Source organism: Mercurialis annua, linkage group LG2 (assembly GCF_937616625.2).
Source record: "Mercurialis annua linkage group LG2, ddMerAnnu1.2, whole genome shotgun sequence".
Lineage (NCBI taxonomy): Eukaryota > Viridiplantae > Streptophyta > Magnoliopsida > Malpighiales > Euphorbiaceae > Mercurialis > Mercurialis annua.
Window position 1 is genome coordinate 46,171,885 of NC_065571.1, and position 23,824 is coordinate 46,195,708.

General features: G+C 30.2%; 2 protein-coding genes and 1 long non-coding RNA gene across 5 annotated transcripts; 2 read left to right on the top strand and 1 right to left on the bottom strand.

Moving 5' to 3' along the window:
* The first annotated feature begins 997 nt into the window (after nucleotides 1–997).
* On the top strand, nucleotides 998–3,559 carry LOC126666871 (GDSL esterase/lipase At1g33811). The gene is made up of 5 exons (XM_050359753.1): nucleotides 998–1,308; nucleotides 1,798–1,922; nucleotides 2,000–2,248; nucleotides 2,606–2,864; nucleotides 3,207–3,559. The coding sequence occupies exons 1-5, from the start codon at nucleotides 1,071–1,073 to the stop codon at nucleotides 3,422–3,424; spliced, it is 1,089 nt and encodes a 362-aa protein (XP_050215710.1). The 5' UTR covers nucleotides 998–1,070; the 3' UTR covers nucleotides 3,425–3,559.
* Nucleotides 3,560–5,140: 1,581 nt separating this feature from the next.
* On the top strand, nucleotides 5,141–8,015 carry LOC126670222 (uncharacterized). Of its 3 annotated transcripts, none has more exons than XR_007638687.1 (3): nucleotides 5,141–6,418; nucleotides 7,086–7,431; nucleotides 7,845–8,015. It is a non-coding gene; the product is annotated as an uncharacterized LOC126670222 (long non-coding RNA). The 3 variants fall into 3 exon arrangements; XR_008790182.1 differs by having other exon boundaries at nucleotides 5,141–5,498; XR_007638686.2 differs by lacking the exon at nucleotides 5,141–6,418 and having other exon boundaries at nucleotides 6,428–7,431.
* A 580-nt stretch (nucleotides 8,016–8,595) lies between these two features.
* On the bottom strand, nucleotides 8,596–13,021 carry LOC126666754 (GDSL esterase/lipase At1g71691-like). Its single transcript, XM_050359614.2, has 5 exons — nucleotides 12,584–13,021; nucleotides 11,772–11,893; nucleotides 10,243–10,482; nucleotides 9,145–9,394; nucleotides 8,596–9,066 (listed from the first exon to the last, which is right to left on the bottom strand). The coding sequence occupies exons 1-5, from the start codon at nucleotides 12,861–12,863 to the stop codon at nucleotides 8,834–8,836; spliced, it is 1,125 nt and encodes a 374-aa protein (XP_050215571.1). The 5' UTR covers nucleotides 12,864–13,021; the 3' UTR covers nucleotides 8,596–8,833.
* Nucleotides 13,022–23,824: the final 10,803 nt, after the last annotated feature.

The window sequence follows — 23,824 nt, forward strand, 5'->3', positions numbered from 1 at the left end:
ATCCCCCTTGAAATCATAAACTAATTATATATCAAGATTTACCTAGCACTTATTAGTGCTGTGTTATAAATAATTAGCATTATTGTGGTATAAATGGATCAGAAAATTTCTGAAAATTAATATAATAATATTTCTTTAAAAATAATTATGTTTATTATTTAGATCTAACTTGTGTAATTTTCAAAAAATTATTGGTTGGAGGCAAAAAATCAATATGAAATTGTTTTGATTTTTATTATTTATTTTTTCTTTACTATTTCTTTATAATTTATTTGTTTTAATTTTTGTTTGATTTAATTACTTTTTTCATTTTTTATTATTCTTTTACAAATCCAAAAAGATATCATTATGAGAAACAGAAAATGTATTCTCTATTCTTTTAATTAATAGTTTTTTTAAAATAGTTTTTACAGTTAAATATATATTTTATTATACTTAAAAAGGAAAGAAAAATATTGAACTAGAGTAACAAATATTTTTTCTTATATATAAACAAATAACAACTATTATGTATTTTTAATTTGGATTCTCCTGAAAGTAAAGTTTGCGTCCATCACTGGATATCTATATAATAACGAGTAAAATAATAATTATTTTAAATACCGAAAATAAAAATATAAATTTGAAAAAAAATAAAGTACCTTTATTAATTTTTTCGTATTGAAGTAAAAACTGCAAATATTTTCATATTTTAGGTATATACATAAACTTTCCTTAATTTTATGGATATATGTAGGTATGTAATGAAGGCCCAACCCTAGTTGAGAGGGGAAGGTTATTGCCCCATTGTACACATATATGTCACAAGACCAATCCTCTCATATTAAATCCATTCCAAAAGCAACACATGATCCACAACTAAAAGCATTCCCCTCTTTCCTTTTATAAACCCTTTATCATGCCAATGGCTTAAAACCAACAACATGCCCATGAATCCAATAACACCCAAACCAACCCAAATTAGAAGAGCTCTATTATATAAATGCATCACTAGCTAAGGCTATATCATGACATAACAAACAAAAACCATACTTGCAAAGATTAGGGTTAAATTGTTTGCTACTAGAAAGATGAGGAGTGTTTTGTTAGTTTGTCTAGTTCTTATGTGGTTATCCCATAGGGCTAGCGCACAGCCTCAAGGGGTACAAGTGCCATGTTTCTTCATATTTGGGGATTCATTGGTTGATAATGGTAACAATAATAGAATTGCTACACTTGCAAGGGCTAATTACAGGCCTTATGGTATTGATTTCCCACAAGGCACCACTGGCAGGTTTACTAATGGTCGAACCTATGTTGATGCATTAGGTAAGTAGAGCTAATTTTATCTAAAATTTTGATCAGGCTATTGATTTTGGAATTAATCAATCTATCATTTGTATTTTATTGATTAAAATTTGATCCGTTTTAATTTGGTTACCGAACTAATTTTTTGTTAATTTGGTTACGAAATAATTTTGTTTCAACAAATAGTTTTCTAGTAAAAAATACACAGTTGACAACAAAATTTTAATTTTAATTTTTCTTTCTAAAAACTTGTCAATCAGTATACTTTGACATAAAAACTAGCTTAAAAAATATGCATAACTGAAAATTTTTCAGAAAAATATATAATAAGAACGATTGTCCCGTAAAAAAATTCTGGCTGGTACGTATACATTTTACCAAAAAATAAATCCATTTACATGAAATTTAAATTTATTAATCAAAATAAAACAAATCATGTACGTCTTGAAATGATTATTTAAGAACGGAAAAGAAGAAAGAAGCTGATAAAATGCGAAAAACAAATTGCAGCTGAACTTCTGGGATTTCGAGGTTTTATTCCACCATTTGCAAGAACAAGGGGCCCTGCAATTCTGAGAGGATTAAATTATGCATCTGGAGCAGCCGGCATTAGGGATGAAACTGGAAACAATCTGGTATTTCTCACTATTTCATGTAATTAGAAAAAATGCAATGATCAATTGCACAATTAACCTTTGCACATGATTTGTAGGGAGATCATGCATCAATGAACCAACAAGTATCAAACTTTGGAAATACAGTGCAAGAAATGAGAAGATATTTTAGAAGGGATCCAAATTCAGTGAATTCATATCTTAGCAAATGCATTTTCTATTCAGGAATGGCAAGTAATGACTATCTTAACAATTATTTCATGCCTGATTTCTACACTACCAGCTCTGATTTCACTACCAAAGCTTTTGCTGCTGCTCTTCTTAAGGACTACACTCGTCAGCTCACGGTAATTATTTTTCTTAGATGAAATTTGTTTTAAAATCAAATAAAATATTTAATTATATTGTACAATTAATAGGCTTAATCATTGAAAAATGTCCTACATTTTCGACTTTTGTTCGTTTATGGTCCAAACTTTTAAAATCATCAACTTTAGCCTATTTCGCAGTTCTCAGTTCAGTTTCAATTGTAGCCATTTATTTATATTGGAGCGAAAAAAAGTGTAAATATGTCATTTGCGTTTGAAATTCTTGATGGTAAAAAAGCAAGTGGGAACAATACGAAGTAATATGAAAAGCACATCTGATTTAGTTCGGTTTGAATCAAATGCACAACCGTGTGATATGGTTATTCAATTTTTCAGCAATTGTACACTCTGGGAGCTCGGAAGGTGATAGTAACAGCAGTAGGGCCAATCGGGTGCATACCGTATGAGCTAGCAAGATACAATGGAAACAGCAGCAGATGCAATGAAAAAATAAACAATGCCATTTCCATGTTCAATTCAGGATTGTTGAAGATGGTTCAGGGTTTCAATAATGGCCAACTTCCTGGAGCTAAATTTGTTTATCTTGATTCCTATAAAAGCAGCAATGATCTTTATCTCAATGGCTCCTCTTATGGTAACTATCTATATATATATTCTTTCTTTCCTTCCAATTTTAATATAGTTCAAACTCATTCCGAAGGGTATTTGATTTTAAAAATCATTAAACTCTCGTATTATTTCATTTTGATGACTAAATTTTAATTTTATTTAAATAGAAAGGATTTTTTGTGACTAAATTTTAATTTGTATCAATATTTTGAAAATACTTATAATCAATATTTTGAAACGTTATAATTTTATATTCATTGAGCATAGGAAAATACTTTTTTGTTTTTGAAAATTTAAAAAAAAGTAGAATGTCTACTAGTAAAATATTTTGCAAATTGGTAATATAATTGATTTTGTGAATGGACAGGATTTGAAGTAATAGACAAAGGATGTTGTGGAGTGGGGAGGAACAATGGGCAGATAACATGTCTTCCTCTTCAGCAGCCTTGTCAAGATAGAAGAAAATATTTGTTTTGGGATGCCTTTCATCCAACTGAACAGGCTAATATATTACTTGCTAAATCAACTTTTACTACACAAGCTTACACATATCCCATTAATATACAACAATTAGCAATGTCATGATGAGCTAAACACAATTAAGCAATTGATTATGATTATCTTTTAAGACAATAATTTATTTACTTCTTTGTAATCATTTGTTGTAATTTCTCCATTCCAAATTTGTATCACTTAATTGAATTCTATTGTATTCTGTTCTACGGTGGTGTTCTTAATTTTAATGAAATGATGCGTCCTCAATAATTGCTGTTTAACAAATTACTTATAACACAATTTCATACTTAAATTTTGCATGTATTCATGATTTAATTTATTCAAGTTGAAAAATATGTTATATAATATAATTAGGTATAGAATTTATTTTATTTTTGCTATTTTAAAAATGAAAAACTGTTCTTATATTTCGGTAAAATTAAAAATCAAACCGACGCGAGCTGACATTTACCCCATCATTTTGACCTTTTATTTTCGTCAAAAACCGATCTAATTTTTCTTTTCCCTGCTAAACAGAACTAAAATATCGAATGCATACCCCCATAATTTAGATGCTAAAATCAAATAAGTTTTTATTTTAAAAGGATCGAACCACGCACATATCTTTTCCCCTTCAAGTATGTTTGAAGTGGAAGACAATACCTCCATTTATAATGTAAAGGAAAATAAAATTGAAATAAAAAATTAAAGTAGAAATTCATTTGCATGTAAAGACGTGGCCATTAATGAAATATTTACAAGAGTTACAAAAAATAAAAAGTCTCTTGTATCTAGACATTTTGGGTTGCAAAAGAAAAAATATTAAAAAGTAATACTTGAACCAAACCAATCAATCAACCAAATCAAATCAAGCCCAGCCTAATTGAATCGAGCCGAGCCGACCAACCGTAGGATTTTTAAATAAGAATATCAAATTATTAACTATGATGGGTGTCTCAAAGTGATTTGCTTTATTTTATTTCAATTTTTTTAGTTTCAAAAGGTAAGAAGAAAATAAAAAAACTAAAATATTAAAAAAAACTAAAAATTAATCAAAGTAAAAAAAATATAATTCAACGTTCACAAAAATATAATTTTTATTATAATTATTTAAAATAAATTTAAAAACTAAATCAAACTCTTTTAAATTTATGTTTTGATTTGATTGGCTAACACTAGAACTTAACAAAATGACTAAAATGTTAACATAAATAAAAATGAAAAAGCATGTCATTTTGAGCTTTTTTGCATTACTCATTATTAAAAAATTGAATATATCACTATTTAAATAAAATAAATTCATATGTTTCATTTAATCTTACTTTATTATCAACTTTAAAAGATTTGTAAATTTATTTTTGATATTATAAAAATACTTAATATCATGATCAGTTCGGATTTTGATATAAACAATTTATTTAAATATTAATGTAACTCGAACAAAACACTAAAACAATAAAACTCTTCTAACTTGTAAGTAAATGGGTAATTTGATTTGAAAATTTTAAGCTAATTTGTCCCGTCCACTTATAAGCTAATTTGACAAAATGAAGCTAATTGATTATAATTATCAAGTTCATGATCGATTTGCTTATAAAATTAGTTATATGTTAATTCCCTTTATAAATTGAGGAGAAAAATTGCTAGTTAAGTTTAAAATATATTACCACATCTACTATCATGGGAGAAGTCGCTTTTTATAAAGTATGAAGTCAACTTATGTGGTGGTATATATTTCAAAAATAGGCTTCATCTAGATGGCACATCAATCTAATTTTATCTAAACAGATTAAAGATATTCACTACAAAAAAAGGGATATAAGGGGACGAAATTAGGGGACCAAAATATTTTACTTGTCTTCAAAAAATAGAATTCAATAAAAATGGGGACCTTCAAAAATTTTGTCCCCAATTCTTCTATTATAACATTATTGGGGACGATATTTCATATTTAGTATGGACTGAAAATCTAAATAGAATAGGGGACAAATTGCTAAAGCATCGAATAACCTAAAAAAGAAGCGGCAATTTAAAAAAATAAAAACAAAGTGGCGGTATTATTGTTAGTGTAAACATCGTGCTTCTTTGGTGTATACAAGTGATAATCTAGGGTATACTCCCATTGCCGAACACAATTTTCAGAATTTATTCATCATAATTCAAGGTAAGTTTGTTTTTACAATTTCATTAATCATGCTTCTATATAAAGAATCTCTTTTTAAAACTCAAAATCTCGATTCTGTTTTGTATAAGACATAATTAGATTAGGGTTTCATTTGGAGAATTAGTTTTATTTAGTGAGCACAATCGGATTCGGAAAATCAATGTTTTTGCCAGAAGAACATTGTGGATCATTGTCTTTGTAAGTTTATTTTTGCCTTAATTGATTTTTTCTGTCTTTTTCTTTTTGGATTTTGGTTTCTTTAATCACAATTTGATCATGCTTGAAATAAGTATTTTTCTTTCCATTATTCTAAATTTTCTTGGTCTGAATTGGTTTGATTTATGTTGTGTGCTATATTATATGTCTAGTCATTGTGTTTTGTGTTGATTGCATTTGAAACTCAGTTTGGGCTTATTTATTTGACAGGTTAAATTAGTAGGTTAATAAATAATTTTTTTATAATGCTTATCAAATTCTTGTGTAAATAGAAATCAATTTCTGATTGCTGTCTAATCTGTTGCAGCAATCAAAAACTGATTTCTGCTGTAGAATTAGATTTCTGCAGCAGAATTAGAACACTTACAATATGCGTCGATCATCTAATGGTTGACTTGATAGATGCAAATTGCTCATAGTTTAAGTAGTGGAATATATGCAAATTTTTTTGTTCGAATCTTGTTGTTGTAGAAAATATTGCTGCCAATTGTCGTCTTCATCCATTATAGCCTCATCCAATATTATCCATCACCCATTTGAAAGTTATTTTATTTTTTAATTCATGTAATTACTTTTATTTTGCTGCCATTTGGGTATTACATCATTGCTTTCGGTTCATAGAATTTCAATTCACTTTTGATGTCGTGTGTTGAGTCAACGTATAGGCGGACATTTAAACTGCATTTCAGAAATTTTAAGTCCTTGTAAGTATTCTTAATGGTTGTTTATTTTGTTTACAAATTAAATAGAGGAATTTCATCTAGTATTATTTGCTTTACTGTGTTTTAATGATTTGCAAATTTTGGAATTGGAATTTTATTTGTGATTTTTATTGAAGTTTTATGATAATATTCCCTTTTCCTGTATCTGGTGGCAATTTGATTTATTTTCAGAAATTTTTTGGCATGTTCATGTTATGTAAACAGGTTCAACATTAAATGCATACTGAAATTGTAATTCAACTAGTTGCTGGAATTTATGTAATTCAGATTGAGTCTCTCATTTCTACTTTCTGCTCTTCCTTGACAAATTGAATATGCTTCACTTTCTTCTTCTTAATTGTTTCTTCTTAATTGTTTCTTCTGAAGTATAGATCAAACTTGTTTGACAAATGATATTTAAAAAAAAAGCACTGTCTATGATTCTGTCAAATTTGTGGAGTTCGTAATCACTTACAGTTCTATATTTCAACCAAACAGAGTGCTATTTATGCATTTATATAGAAAGCTGGCTTAAAAAAATTGTGTAGGATTTTCTGACATTCCTAAATATTAATGTCATGTAAATAATTGTAATGCAAATGTAAATTTTAAATGTGCATGCTAAAAATATATAGGACTGATTGCTTTAAGACTTCTCTTTTTTGTGAAGGATCTACAAGAGTGGACAATGACTGAGATCCTTGTTTATTGAAGGTGGAATTACTGCATTTAATCCAGCAAAAAAGAGCTGCAAGTATCAGTTATAAAATTGCCCATTAAGCATGATAATTGTGCTTAATGAAATGGTACATTCACTCCTCATTCACTATATCATATGCAGCACATCAAGGTCACTGTTATTGATGATTACACCTAAAGTTCCTTGTAACTTTTGGCATGAGAATGTTTGATAATATGTAAATTGTATTTGTTTATTAATTAAATGTCTAATAGGTAATGTGCAGGTGGTTGTTACTGATGAAACTCACACAACAAAGTACTCAAAAAGGAAGAGGGTAATTTTTTTCTTTATTAATCATAGAAAAAATATGTCCTCACTTTTTTTTATTAAAAGCAAAATGAAGTGTATTCTATAGAGCTTTGTTATTGACTATGGTAAAGTTTATTGAAAAATTGAAGCCTGTTATTGCAAAGTCCAACAGTCACATATTGAGAGGAATTGAAGTTTATGTACTGTTTTATTTTTGCAGCAGAAATATATTTTTGCAGCAGAAATTCTATTTCAGCTCTAAAAATATATGCTGCATAATTAGAATTCTGCAGAATTTTAAATATGTAGCAGAAATATAATTCTGCAGCAGAAATAGAGTTCTGCTGCAGAATTCTAATATAATTACATTTTTGTTAAATTGAATATACAACAACAGTTTTCAATAAATTTTTATAATTTAAAAATATTTTTTTGCAGGGACAATGCGTGATTAGGTGAAACGATATCATTCATTTCATGAAGACTATTGATCAAGTTAATATTATCTTAGTATTTGTTTTGGATATTTTATAGTAGATTTACTTTTAATATGTAATTTTTTCATGTTAAGATATACCTTTTAATGTCATTTAATTATTGTTTGTTCAATTCTGACTGATATAATGATATTAAATATTTAGATATTTTTTGTATTATTCGATCTTTATAATATAAATTAAATTATTTATTATACATTTTTATTAGAAAATTATCAAAATTACTTGTTTGGGGTAAAAATAATAATCATATATAGAATATTGTCGAAAGTGGTCCATATCGAACGGAGACGGAAGAGGACCGAATTAAATGGGGACAGAAGTGGTCCGAATTAAATGGGGACGAAAATGGTCCCTAAATAATAGGGACGGAAGTGGTCCCTATTAAATGGGGACAAAAGTCGTCCCTATTAAATGGGGATGGAAGTTGTCCCTATGTAAGGTGACGAAAGTCGTCCCTATAGTTAGGGACAACAATCGTCCCTAAAATGGGGACAACTTTTCTTTTTTCGTCCCTTAAAGAATTGGGGACGGAGGCAATAGGGACGAAGCATGGGGACCAATTTAATTGTCCTCAAAGCTTTAGAGGACCATTTTTTTAAGAATAGGAGACCATTTTTATGGTCCTCTTACATCTCTTTTTTTGTAGTGATTTTTGCTTGAAATACAAATTAAAACAATGCTATAAGAGATACTAAAATTTTGATACCAATTTAAAATATACCATAGAATTTAGGCATATAATCCTTCAAGTCGACATTGTTCTTGATAGGGTAAGACTGCATTTTTCCACTTAAAAGAAGAAGCAAATCAAAAGAACAAATGAGGTTTAAAAACAGAAATAAATGTCATCAAAAACAAATCAAAGCATGGTAGCAATTAATACAACTGCTCTTTGATTTCCATATAAAGTATTAAACTATTAATTAATTAGTTATCTAATTGAAGATTAGCAAGCTGCTCAATGTTGATAGGATAGGCAATGGAAGTGTCTCCATTGAAAGCCTTCTTCCCCATTAAAATGTTAACAGCTTCAGTTGGGTGGAAAGCATCCCAAAATATGTACTGTTCTCTGTTAGGACATGGAGTCTGGAATGGGAGGCATGTCACTTGTCCTCTATTTCTCCCTATCCCACAGCATCCTCGGTTTATCACACTAAATCCTGCATTTCATTTAACAACCACACTCAATTACGAGCTTTAGGTCGCTGCGAAAGTGAAATTATCAAACCCGTACGTACCATAAGCGGGAGCATTGGTGAGGATATCTCGGAACATATGAGCGATATCGATGAAGATGAATTTAGAACCGGGGAGGTCGGTATTGAAGTTGTTCATCATTGCCTTAACATTTTGATTAAAGGGCATCACTAGTTGGTTAACCTCTTCAGAGCATAGTCCTGCAGGGTTTTGAGCAAGAATACTTGGAATGCATCCCATCATTCCTAATCCTCCTAGTATAAATTTCCTTGCTCCGAGATTGTATAGGCTCTGTCCTCATTTTCATTGCATAAACAAATTGATTTCAAGTTAGAAATTAAAAAATTTCTTGCCTAAACCAGATTTACGATAGACCGACCACTCTCACATGAATGAACTTCAGCATTTAAGAGTCGTCGAATTATTAAGAGCGATGTCCATCAAGACCAAGTCTAAAACAAGAAATTTCTTGATTATGATCAACTAGAATCAATAGTTTAAAAATTTCTCTTTGGATAATTGATTTTTGGAGTCCCTAATGTTTGAATTATTATATTTTAATCATGTAGTTTTGATTTATTTTATTTTAATGACTAAATTTGATCAAATTTTGCGGGATGTAGCCATTGGTGTTTTATTATTTATGTTATGTCACCTTAATTTTATATAAACACGTAAGAAATGAACTTGACAATTGTGCGTTTAGCTGCTAAGAATATTTTCCATTCAAATAAATTAAGAGTTTAGTCAAAAAAATAAAAAAAATAAAAGTTTTATGATCAAAATGAAATAAGAATAACCCATATCTAGGTCCCTAAATTATACCAGTTTTGTTTATCTGGTCCTTAAACTTTTTTTTTGTTCTTATCTAGTCCTTCAACTAAGCGAAAACACATTTTCAAATTCCTAAATAATTAAAACGACGGTGTTTCGTTATTTTTGAAAATGCAAATTGATACCATAAACGACGCCGTTTTTATTAGTTAGGGACTGGAAATGATTTTTCGCTAAGTTGATGTTTAAATTATAATTTAAAGATCTGGAAATGGGTTTTTCTAATGAAATAATCCGAATATGTAGTGACTCTCAAAATCAATTAGCCTTCATTTACCCTCAACCAAAATAATAAGAAGAAATACCGTAAGTTGGCGGGTGTATTGTTGAACCAAAAGATCAGCATATTGAAGACCATTGTATTGATTCTTGGTAGGGTAGTTGGGCATGAGATAATTATTAAGATAATCATTACTGCCCATACCAACAAAGAATATGCTCTGTCCGATGGCTTTAGCCACTTCGACTGCCCCAAGATTATCTGTTATCTGATTCAATGTCGTTTGGAAGTTGCTTATCTGTTGGTTGAATGGTATCCGACCCACCTGAGACAACACACCCAAAATAAATACACATTATTACATTAATGTTATTTCTATTATATGTAACAATTAATCAATTCATAGTCCCACAAATATGGCTTAAATAGAAACATTATAGTTGGATTTGAAAGTCTTAAATTAGATTTCATCTCTTTATAATTAAATTAAATAAAATAATGTCTATCAATTTGAGACGGAATAGTACATTAAAATAAGGAAATTATTGTGAGCCTCCACATTTGTTATAATTTACAATTTTGTATCTCCTAAATGAAAATTAAACGATTTAATACTTCACTTTTAGTTATGCAAACAATTATAACTTTCTATTAAATTTGAATACCAAATCATTAACAAAATTAAAAGTAAGGTATCAGATCATTTCAACATAAGGTACTAAATTGTTAGCAGAATTAAAAGTAAGATGCCAAATCATTTCAAAATGAGGTACAAAATCGTTAATATAGTTGAAAGTGGTATACTAAATTGTTTGAAAGTAAGTACCGAATTGTTAATGGAACTAATAGAAGCCCCTATAATTGTTAACGAAATTGAAAATAAAGTATCATATCGTTTGATTTTCAAACAACAGGTACTAAACTGTAAATTATAATATATGTGGAGGGTCTCGCATTAATTTTCTCTTAAAAAAAATAAGACGCCTGAAATATACTTTTTTCTAAACAAAGTTAATGTTCATAGTAATTTGGTCAACTTTTCCAACCAGATATCGTTGGTAGTATTATTTCTTGTGATAGGAATGAAGATAAAAGGGCATTTAATGTTACACTGCCACAGTACACAAATTAATGTTAACATCATTTAAGTCGATAGCTACCCTATATCCCCATAGAATATGTCTATCATTTTCATGATTAATTAGAAGAATACAATTACAATAAAGGATTATTTCATCCTCCAACTTAAAACAAATGATAAAAAATATCCAAATTTGCGTTTTATGATAAACAAATCCACACATTTTGAATAAGTTTACAGCCTAGAGGCTACAACATCAAGACCAACCTAGAATTAGGGTGGAAACTAATTCAAAATTGAACAAAAAATGGGCCTTTTTGTCATTAAATGCTAATCTAGATGTTTTTGTATTTATCTTTAGGAAAATAATTAAAATTTATTTGGTTAATAAAAGTTTGAAATTACTTCTGATATCAGACATGTCCTTACAGAATTAAAGAGGGGAAAAGAATCCCATCTACCGAGGAAAAGTTGATTGGTTAAATTTAAAATGCACACCCAAAAAAGTTAAAGAGCATGGTTTTGGTGCTCACAAAATTTCTGCCAGTGATATCAAGGATTCCAGCAGCAGCAGAGGCATAATTAACTCCATGAAGCACTTCATCTCCAGATGCCTCAGAAAATGCAGGAATCAATGGAAGTCCTAGCATTTCAGCTGCACATTGCAAACACTCAATCAATTAATTAAACTAATTTTATTAAACCATACCAAGATTTGTTTTTTGATAATTGGGGAGGGGTAGTACTTATGAGAGGATTTGAACTCACGACCTAACAGTTTGTTGCCGACACTTATACCATTTGAGTTATAGTGTATTGGTTAAACAATGATAAAATTTAACATCTAGTTTATTTAATTTTAAGGAATCAAACAACAAATAAAATAAAACAAATCAGAGATTTTAAATAAATTTTAAGGGAAAAGAAATGCTCAACACAATAACATATGAGAATATTCCACGAATAAAACTTATGAAAATAGATTTTTTAAATAATTAAAAATAAATGAAAGAGGTGGGTCAACATTTTAAATTACATGTTAAGACAAATTTATTCTTCTATTTTTGAATCACCTAAAAAAGCTTTTAAAAGTGGGCCAATTAAAAGAAAAGAAATTTCCCTTTCAAATAGATTTTATTGAGGGGTCAAACAGAATTGAAAACCAAATAAAGTACACAATATGTTAAATCAAACCTATAGCATGCATGAAAACTAAAATGCAAAATGCCAACAAAATTAAACAAATAAAATTACATTTTCCCCTAACCCTAACCCTAATCCCATCAAAATCATCATTAAACAAATACAAAACCAAGAAAAAAAAGAGAAAGCACAGAAAAAAAACCTATTTGATCAACCATGGTGTAACCATTAGAGAACCGACCAGTAGGTCCGCCATTAAAATCAATGCCATAAGGAAAATAATTAGCCTTAGCTAAAGAAGGAAGATTATTATTATTCCCATTATCAATAAGAGAATCTCCAAATATAAACATAGCAGGCACCATTTCTCTTCTTCTAACTCCTCCTTGTGGCCCAAATGGATCTATAAATTGCCCTAACCCTAACCCTAATCCCATCAAAACCATCATCACCACCCATGAAAATCTCTTGAAAATAGCCATTTGAAACAAAAATAAGAGATGGGTAGTGAAGAAAAATGATAATGAAGCTGTGGTGTGTGACTGTGAGAAGAGGATATTATTAGGGTTTTAATAGAGAGGAGAGGTTAAGGTGGGTGGTTGAACTGAAGTAAATGCAGTCATCTGTTCTCTCCATTGTAGTAATTATTACTGCTCATCTGATATATATGTAGTTATGCAACCCAAGAACACAAGGCAAATGAAAATATAATAAAAGCTTTGGCTTAATCACCAAAAAAATGCCAAACCTATACGTTTTGTATCAATTATAGCCAAACCTTTAAAAATCACCAGATTTAGTCAAATCTTATATGTTCTGTTTCTTTTTTAGCCATTTTTGAATCGAACCGGTTTTTATGACACCGTGTTGTCCACGTCACCGTCAACTAAGCAATTGGCTGGAAATATTTAAATAAGGTTTGGCTATAACTGACACAAAATGCATAGGTTTAGGTTTGGTATTTTTTGATGAATAAAACTAATTTTAAAATTAAATAATTAAATGATTAATTATATTATAATAAAATTCATATTATATTTAAAAAATAATATTTTTATTTAACGCTAATTAAAATTAATTTATTTTTACTAAATTTAAATAATTATAATAATTGTTTTTACATATTTGAGGGATATATAATTAATTTAAATTCTAATAAAAATAAAAAATGTCATATTCATCTTAAAATTTATTTTTTTAAATTTCAGTCGTCGGTTCTTTGACACCGCCGCCGTTTGAGACCCAATTGTTCGTCTTCCGACGAACAATCTGAGAGTAATATACACAACAAACATACGACAGTGTTCATAAGTCAACTATACACACATAAACATAAAAATAATTACTGAATAGACTGTTTATTTAAAGAACGAGTTCAATTATTTTCTCATTTTTTTCCTTTAAAAAGTGAAGCTCATTGCGGTGTAATCAATATATTTCATGATGTTTATAAGCATAAACCCATATGTCATTTTACTCGGCATAGCCAAAATTATCTTAATTTATATATAACTATTTTATTTATTACCTAAATCCAGTCATAACAAGATCTCAACAACATTAAAAATACTAAATCAAGTTCAAAATCATCATAAACATTAAATCCTTTCACCAAATTTAATTCAATATTAATTCCTAAGTAATACGTTAATTCATTTTTTTAATTACATATTCATTAAAGTATATTATAATATAAATTTATTAGATTTAATTAGTTTTAATAAAAAATTAAAATTAATTTTAATTAGTATTAAATAGGAAATATTAATTATTTTTAAATATATATAAATTTCATAAATGATATAATTAATTTACTAATTATTAAATTTAAAAATTGGCTTGAATTTAAAATTAGGTTTATTCACCCAAAAAATACCAAATCTATATTTTTTGTGTCAGTTATAGCCAAATCTTATTTAAATATTTCAGCTGCCATGCCAGCCAATTGCTTAGTTGGCGGTGACGTGGACGACACGGTGTCAAAAAAACCGGTTCGATTCAAAAATGGCTAAAAAAGAAACAGAACATATAAAGTTTGGCTAAATCTGGTGATTTTTAAAGGTTTGACTATAATTGACACAAAACGTATAGGTTTGACATTTTTTGATGATTAAGCCAAAAGCTTTTTATAGCTATAAAAATATTAATATACTACAAGTTGCCTACCCAATTTTCTGCATCTTTAGTAAATGAACAATGAGCATTCTGTATATATGTTTAACTTTCAATCTTTTTCCATTTTTAACCATCATCAATGGTCTTAAAAAGAAATGGAACCCTTCTTCGAGTTTTTATTTAGGATAAATGACTAAAAAAATGGATAATTTTTTAAAAGAAATTTACAAAAATTTAATTTTTCAATTTTATCTAATTTGTCATAAAACGCACTATTTCGCTTTGATTATGTTCAACAAGAATGTGACGCACTTTTTCTTATGTGGCGTCTATGTGGCGCTGACATGGCATATGCCACACATTTTTTTCTAAAGAGTTTTTAGGACCCATAGATAGAATTCATTGATAAAGATTAAGTTACATAAGAAAAGTCATATCACAAGGCAAAAATAGATCTAGAAAGTACTAACAAACCTATGATACAAGCTAAGTAAATCGAAGGAACGGCAATTCTAGCCATAGATTCTGCATATAATTTGACCGAACGAGAAGGTAAGACTTCCGTTGGAGCGGGACTTGGATAATGCCCCTTATTCCGATAAACCGGCCACACCCGACCCGCTTTATTCTTTGGAGGTTGGTTTTTCCGATTATCTTCGTTAATGAAATTCTAAGAAGATAGATTGATAGCCCTTCAAATCTTAGATCTACAACAGATTATCTGGAAAACCCGAACAATCGCTAAAAGGTTTTGAACGATCTAAGAAAATAAGCCACCAAACCATACAAAGCATATAGAAATTCTTACAAAAAAGATAAAAATCCTTACCGGATTGATAGTCTTTATATCGAAGAGGTCTTAGTGGGATGCAGATTAAACTATGTATTACTTATTATTCATGGGCGGAGAGGAGATGATTTCCGATTAGGATCGGAAATCACTTTCTCCCACCTTTTAAGGCATGAAGATGGAAAAAAAGTTTTTAGAGAGAAGAGGGAGCTGTCAATATCTATTACATACATTAAAATTGGACCAAAATTATTGTAGAGGAAACAATGTTTTTCGATGCCACACATATGGCATCATGGTAAATATTAGGTTAAAAATATAAATAAATTTTTAAATTTAAAAATTAAGTTAAAACAATTTAAAGTTTGTGGGTGCAAATATTTTTGGAGAAAATCTAAGAATAATATTCGTCATTTTTAAGTCAATTAAGGATAATATTATATTTTTAGGTTAATTAAGAATAAAATTATATGAATTGGGTCTTTGAAAGTGCAAAATAGTGTGCCATATTAAAGTTGGATATGATTTAAATGAAATTCTGAATTTTAGAATAAATTGAATACAATTAAAAAATTTAGAATTTTATAAAAAATTTATAAAAAGTTTAACCCCTTTTTATTTAGGCTTATCCCCTTAAAATCCCCCCACTTTTTATCCCCAATTCGTTTGCACTCTCACGTTGTAAAACCACCAAATATACCCAAATTACGACCTTTCACTTTCAATTGTACCCTCAAGCATTAAATTGACCTCTTTTTACTTGAAAAATGTTCAAATCAATACTTTAAATCTTAACATATATTTTAAAATAGAACTTAATATTTTATTTAAAACAAAAATAAACCTATTTTTTCAAGTGAAATGAGATCAATTTAATTTTTGAAGGTGCAATTGAAAGTGAAAGGTCGTAATTTGGGTATATTTGGTGGTTTTGCAACGTGAGAGTGCAAACGAATTGGGGATAAAAGGTGAGGGTTTTTAAAGGGGATAAGCCTTTTATTTATTTTGCTTTACTATTTCAATTCTCTTTTCTAGTCAATCTAGCTCATTTTATTATATAACTTCCAACTACTCTTTTGTTCCTCCTTTTAATATTATTGCGTCATCGTGTTTTATAAAAGAGCAATGAGTCATTCCAGCCAATTCTGAACTTATGATGAGGGTCAAATAATTTAATTTCAGCTGTTTTAATCAATTAAGAACGATATTCGTTATTTTTAAGTCAATTTATAAAGATAATATTCGTCATTTTTAAGTAAACTAAGCATAATATTAATTTTTAGATCAAGGCAAATGAAAATATAATAAAAGCTTTTTCTAGCTATAAAATTATTAATATACTACAAGTTGCCTACCCAATTTTCTGCATCTTTAGTAAATGAACAATGAGCATTCTGTATATAGGTTTTACTTTCATTCTTTTTCATTTTTAACCATCATCAATGGTCTTAAAAAGAAATGGCGAAACCCTTCTTCCAGTTTTTATTTAGGCCAAATGACTAAAAAAAATTAAATAAATTTTTAAAAAAAATTCACAAAAATCCAAACTTTTCAATTTTATCTAAATTGTAATAAAACGTAGTATTTCATTTTAATTTTGTTCAACTCTAAAATGTGACGCACTTTTGCTAATGTGGCGTCTACGTGGCGCTAACGTGACATATGCCACACATATGCCACCATGATAAATATTAGGCTAAAAATGTAAATAAGTTTTTAAATTTAAAAATTAAATTGCAACGATTTAAAGTTTGTGGGTGCAAATATTTTTGGAGAAAAATCTAAAAATAATATTCATCATTTTTAAGTAAAGATAATATTATATTATTTTGGTCTTTGAAAGTGCAAAATAGCGTGCTATTTTAAATTTGAATATGATTGAAATGAAATTTTGTATTTTTAAACAAATTGAATAAAATTGAAAAGTTTGATATTTTGTAAAATTTTTATAGAAAACATTGGTATTTTTTTTAATTATTTCGCTTTACTGTTTCAATTCTCTTTTCTAGTCAATCTCATTTTATTATATACCTCCCAACTACTCTTTTGTTCCTCCTTTTAAAGTTATTGCTTCATCATGTTTTATGAAAGAGCAATGAGTCATTCCAGCCAATTCTGAACTTATGATGAGAGTCAAATGATTGACTTTCAACTATTTTTATCAATTAAGGACAATATTCGTTATTTTTAAGTCAATGAAAGATAATATTTATCATTTTTAAGTCAACTAAAAATAATATATTAATCTCTATTTTTAGATCAATTGAGAATAAAATTCTATTATTTTGATTTTTAAATTTATTTATATTGATCGATTTTGTCCTTAATTTATATTAACTATAAAAAAATAGAAAATATTATCCTTAATTGATTAAAATTATAAAAGTCAATTATTTAACTCCGAGAGACCGGATTGACCCTTTACTTTTTCTTAAAATCACAATTCAGTCATTTTCATTTCGTTTCAATATTATCTATTTATCACTTTTATTCATAACATTATGAGTTGAATGGCAAGTTAGCTCCTAGAAATTTATAATTCTATTGAACTCGGTATTTTTCTTTATTTTGAACTTTATTATTCTACTGAATGTATATTGATCAATATAAATCTACTCTACCTTACCCAATACATAATTAACTATGCTAATTTAGCAATATATAATTAACTATATATGCACCTCCATTGCTTTCTTTTTAACTTCCATTTTCATCATTTGAAAGAAAAAGGATAAATATTTATTGTTGCAGGGGGTACTGTTTTCTAGGCTAATGGTTAGCACAGGAAACACTTGAGAGGATACATTTAATATTTAAAATGTCTTAAAACTTTTTAAAATTCTACGGTAAAAGAAAATTAAGTAAAAGTTATGAGTAAAATAAATGTCTGGTTGGGTATATGATAGTAGGTGATACATATTCAATGCAACACCATATCACTTTATCTAGTTTTTCTGCAATTTGGTATATGCCCTTCACCACGAATATAACGGAATTAAATCAAATGCTAGTCTGGTTATAATTTAGTTTTTGAAACTGAAGGAAATCTATGGGTTAGTGTTAATTTAAGGCATGAAAATTTTCTGCAACAAATCAAAATAGAATAAAGAGTCGACGCGCCCCCTGAACTCTTGACACGGGGTCATCTAACCTAATTTATACTTTTTTAAGCAACGAACCCCAAAACTCTTCAATTTTGGGTCAGATGACCCCATAATTATATTTTTAAAACGTGTAAAATACAAATCGGAAGCGAGGGATACAAAAAAATAATTAAATATTTCCTAATTGTTCAAAAAAGTATAAATTGGGTTAGATGACCCCATGTCACAAGTTTAGGGGGCGCGTTGACTCTTCCTTCAATCAAAATATCTATTTTCTACTTTGTTTTCAATCCAAAAAACTCCTCTTTACTTCAGTGAATCCATTTTCACCAGATTCAGCCATGCCCTTCCGCTCATAAAACATGACATTTTTTTCTTCTTGCCAACTCATGAAATGTCGCCAACTCTCTGTTTTATCCTTTTTTTTTTGCTCAGACCTTCTAATCCTCCGCTTGTCGTTAAATCTGAGCCATTAATTACCCAAGATCCTTAAAATTTTGAATACTCAGTACTTGAAGACTACAATGGGTGGTGGACATAGAGGGCTTCCATGTATACTACTATGCAAGCAGAAATAAAAATATAAACACAAACAGCTACTGTACCATATGTTTTATTCTTGAACACGTGTAATCTTGTGGAAGATGCTACTAATTGAAAATTAAATGGATTTTGTGGCATTAAATGATATAATAACGGTAAAGAAGTAATATCTATAGCTAAGATTATATTTGATGAAAAAGTATTATATTCTATTATTTTTCTTGTTATTTTCTCATTAAATTACTTAATTGATCTACTTAGTTATTAACTGAAATAATTAAATTTCAGTTTATTCATAATTTAATTTAACAAATTTTGGTTTATTAGTTATAATTGTTTAATATTGATTTACCAACCGTAATCTAATTACTCATTAAAAACTATAACAACTAAAATAAGTAAAAAGGTAAAAAAGAATCTCATTGCTTGCGGTGGGGTTTTGTTGAATTAAGGCCTTGATCTTTCCATACTGATCTGGAGTGAAAAGAAAAACACTTCCAGAAACCTTATTCTCAATAGGCTGAGCATAAAATTGTTCAGAATTATAACTCTTGTTTTTGCTGCATCTCCTGCATATTAGCATAAGTATAGTTAATTTGATGATTATTGTTGTTTTCTTCTCTAAACCTGAATTGAAAGTCTGGAGGATATCCATGCTTCCTATAGCAAATATTAATGTTATGTCCTGAATTTCAACAATAAGAACACATTTTCTGTTTGTAATTTTGAAAATTGCTGTTTAAATTATTTTCAGGTCTTTTATATGCAGGTGCATTTCCTCTATATGCATATGTATTTCTTCTCGCCCTAGCAAAAGCATAATAAGCAGCAAGCTCATAGCCAGTAGCTTGATTTCCTTCTGATGTGTAAGATTCAGTATCAAATTCATTTTGAAAACTTCCTTTTGCAGCAAACATACTAGTCTCAATAGATTGTTTAGATGCAGTTAGTTGTCTCTCATATTGAATCAATAGTGAAAAAACCTTATTGATTGGAGGTCATTCATCAAAATATGAGATCTCACATGAACAAAGTTATAATTGAGTCCCTTTAAAAACTTGATCACCTGCTCATTAGACAAATTGACCTTCACAGAATTAAGTGCATCACAACTACACTTAGGAATACAATGACAAACAGGTAAAGCTCTCAAGCTTACCAATAAAGAAAAATAGAAGAGAGTATGAAACGTGAAAAGGAGAATTCTTTTTATAATACTTTTGTTTGCACAATTACAGAATTATATAGACTGTTATAAATAAGGTAGTCAACTATACTGTACTAATTACACAGCTAATTTACAGCAGAGAGTCATTCAATTGGTTTCCTATAATGTAGTGATTGGATCTTTATAGAACTTCTTACCTTACTCTACACAATTCCTCTTCTTTTGGTAAGTAGATATTCTTCATCTTTTTGGAAGAATAATTAAATCTTGGTGTCCAGACTTTTCTTGTTCTGGAAAGCAAATCAAATCTTGGTCAACTTCCTTATTACTCCAATTATCATCCTTATTACTCCATTTAGTTGACTCAAGATGATTTGCTATATCTTGGTTAATACCCTCTGTCAAACTGAGCCGAGATTGAAGGCAAAGTTTGTGTCGAAACTGATTTAAGACAGTTTTAGAAAGGGGCTTTGTGAAGATATCTGCAAGTTGTAAATTAGAGGAAATATGTCGAGTGACAAGCAGTCCCATAGAGACCCGCTCACGTACAAAATGGTAGTCCAATTCAATGTGCTTACTTCGAGCATGAAAGATAGGATTGATAGTCATATGTAACGCACTTAGATTGTCACACAATAAGGTTGGCGGTTGTGATTGAGAAATACGGAGATCACGCAAAAGAAATGTGAGCCAAGTCAATTCTGCAGCAGTGTTAGCCATAGCACGGTATTCGGCCTCAGTGCTTGAACGAGAAATAGTGGGTTGCTTCTTAGCACACCACGAAATAATATTCCGCCCTAAAAATGTACAGAAGCCAGTGGTAGATCTTCGTGTAGTTGGACAGCCTGCCCAATCTGCATCAGAAAAACCACAAAGATCAAGTGTAGTATCACCAGTTAAATATAAACCAAGATTAATTGAGCCCTTAACATAACGTAAAATGCGGCGAACCATTTTCATGCTAGCAAAAGATGGAGAGTGCATGAATTGAGAAACATAATTGACAGAAAAAGAAATATCAGGACGAGTGAGTGTCAAATATTGGAGGGCACCGACGATGCTACGATAAAGTGAAGGATCAGGAGATGCCTTGCTATTTTGAAATCCTCTAGTTTTAGACTCCATGGGCGTGTTCATTGGTTTGCAGTCAATCATTTGTGCTTTGTCAAGAATAGAGTAGGCATATTGAGCCTGAGATAGATGAAGGGAATTATGACCCCGTTGAATCTCAATTCCAAGAAAATGATGTATAGGGCCAAGATCTTTCATTGCAAACTCAGAATGTAATAGTTGAACAAAACTATTAAGAAGATGCGAACTGGATCCTGTCAAAAGCATGTCATCAACATAGAGCAATAAAACTAATGTGCCAAGTGATGAGTGTAAAATAAATAATGATGGGTCTGCCAAACTACAAAAGAAGCCATGTTTAATTAAAAAGGAACTAAACCGATCAAACCAAGCTCGAGGAGCTTGTTTAAGACTGTAAAGAGCTCTTTGAAGTTTGCAAATATGAGAGGGAAAATTGGAATCATGCATGCCAGGTGGTTGTTCCATAAAAATATCTTCACTTATGAAACCATGGAGGAAAGCGTTTTTGACATCAAGTTGGCGGATGTCCCATTTTTTGCACAAAGCAATACTAAGAACCAAACGTATCGTACCTGGTTTGATAACTGGTGAAAATGTTTCCGTATAGTCTATGCCATCAACTTGATGATATCCTTTCGCTACTAACCTGGCTTTTAACCGATCAAGAGTACCATTTGCATTCAATTTTACTTTGAAAACCCATTTTGAGCCAACGACATTCATGTGGGGTTCTCGGGGTACCAAGACCCAAGTTTTATTATTATGTAAAGCATCGAGTTCTTCAAGCATAGCATGTTTCCAACCATCATGTTGCAAGGCGGATTTGACACTGCGTGGTTCATGAGGAATACCGCCACGTTCAAGAGTTAAAGCATAGCGTGGGTTAGGTTTGTGGATGCCATGCTGAGAACGAGTGACTATAGAAGTTGGTTGGACCTGTTCAACATGCAAAGAAGAATTAGAGTTTAAGGAAACAGATGTTGGAGATGAATTACCTATGGCGGGAGTATCGTCTGTGTCAACCGAGTCCAATGAGGTGGTATCACTTGGATGTGCAAGATCAGACATATCATCTTCGACTACTGAAATATGCGGAGTGGGTAATTCAGGGATTGTGCTATTTGATAATGGATTTGGTAGAGGTGTATCTACTGTGAGGGGTGGATTTGCAGGTAGTGAGGGAGAAATATCCAAAAAATCAGTGAAACATGGAAGTGAGGCTGGCGATTTAGTTGATTTTTTATAGGGAAAGTTGTTTTCATCAAACAGCACATGTCGTGAGACAAATAATCGATGTGTTAATGGATCAAGACATCGATATCCTTTATGTTGATTGCTGTATCCTACAAAAACACAAGGAACAGTTTTTGCATCAAATTTATTTTTCTTGGTGTTCCATGTGTATGGATAGCATCTAGAACCAAATACACGTAACATGGAATATTGTGGGTTAGAGCCATATAATCGAAAATAAGGAGTATCAAAAGCTAACGAGGAGGACGGCAAACGATTAATTAAAAATACTGCTGTGGAAAAAGCATCAACCCATAAAGAATTTGGTACACCACTATGAAAGATCATAGTCATCCCAAGTTCTCTAATGATACGGTGTCGTCGTTCAACAATTCCCGTTTGTTCAGGAGTATAAGGACATGAAAGATGGTGCACAATTCCTTGTTGCTGAAAATGAGAGCGAAGACGGTTATTGACAAACTCTCCCCCTCCATCGGAGTGAAAGATTTTTATTTTCTTGTTGAATTGGCGCTGCACATACTTTTCAAATGAAAAATAAACATCAACAAATTCAGATTTAGCACGAAGAGGAATTAGCCACATATAATGAGAATGATCATCAACAAAACATGCGTAAAATCGAAATCTTCCAAGAGATAAAACAGGAGCTGGTCCCCAAATGTCACAATGAACTTTATCAAAAACATTCGTACTTGCAGAACTAGATAAATTGAAAGGTAACTTGCTAAGTTTGCCCAATTGACAACTTTCACAAAGAGTGTCAACTGACTTATTTGAATTAACACTAATTAACTTCTTAGTTTCCAAAAGTTTAACAGTAGAGGTTTGCGGATGTCCAAGTCGCTGATGCCATAGCTCTTCAGTTCCTGTATTTTGTCTTGTAGAAAAATTTGCCTCTTTCATCCTGGATAAAACATAAAGATCTCCTTTACGCTGACCCACTAGTAGGATTCGGCCTGTTGTTCGTTCCTTAACACAAAATAGTTCATCAGTAAATTCACAGTTCACAGGATATTGTGTTGTTAATTGACTAATTGAAAGTAGATTCCGAGTTAATTGTGGAACCAGTAGTACATCACGTAGCATTAATTTGTTCTTACCGTCAGAAATTAATGTATCACCAATAGCATCGATCTTTAAAGAAGACCCATCGCCAATAAACACAAAATCACTGCCAACATATTTTTTAAGATTAGTAAGCATACCAGATTGTGCAGTCATATGATGCGAGGCTCCGGTGTCGGTGGTCCATTCAGTGTCAGGAATTGAGGTGTCCATAGTGAGTGCTGCAAGGGCTTGAGGAAGTTCGTCATTGTTCGTTTGATCGGGGAGGCTCCAACAGATTTTTGCGATGTGACCTTGCCTGCCGCAAAACTG

What these genes read in the sequence shown, in the direction of transcription:
- LOC126666871 (XM_050359753.1), top strand. Translation starts at nt 1,071, where the DNA reads ATGAGGAGTGTTTTGTTAGTTTGTCTAGTTCTTATGTGGTTATCCCAT. An exon ending in ACTACACTCGTCAGCTCACG is followed by an intron (nt 2,249 to 2,605) that starts GTAATTATTTTT and finishes TCAATTTTTCAG; the next exon opens with CAATTGTACACTCTGGGAGC. An exon ending in TCTCAATGGCTCCTCTTATG is followed by an intron (nt 2,865 to 3,206) that starts GTAACTATCTAT and finishes GTGAATGGACAG; the next exon opens with GATTTGAAGTAATAGACAAA.
- LOC126666754 (XM_050359614.2), bottom strand. Translation starts at nt 12,863, where the DNA reads ATGGCTATTTTCAAGAGATTTTCATGGGTGGTGATGATGGTTTTGATG. An exon ending in CACCATGGTTGATCAAATAG is followed by an intron (nt 11,894 to 12,583) that starts GTTTTTTTTCTG and finishes TGCAATGTGCAG; the next exon opens with CTGAAATGCTAGGACTTCCA. An exon ending in AATACACCCGCCAACTTACG is followed by an intron (nt 9,395 to 10,242) that starts GTATTTCTTCTT and finishes AAATGAGGACAG; the next exon opens with AGCCTATACAATCTCGGAGC.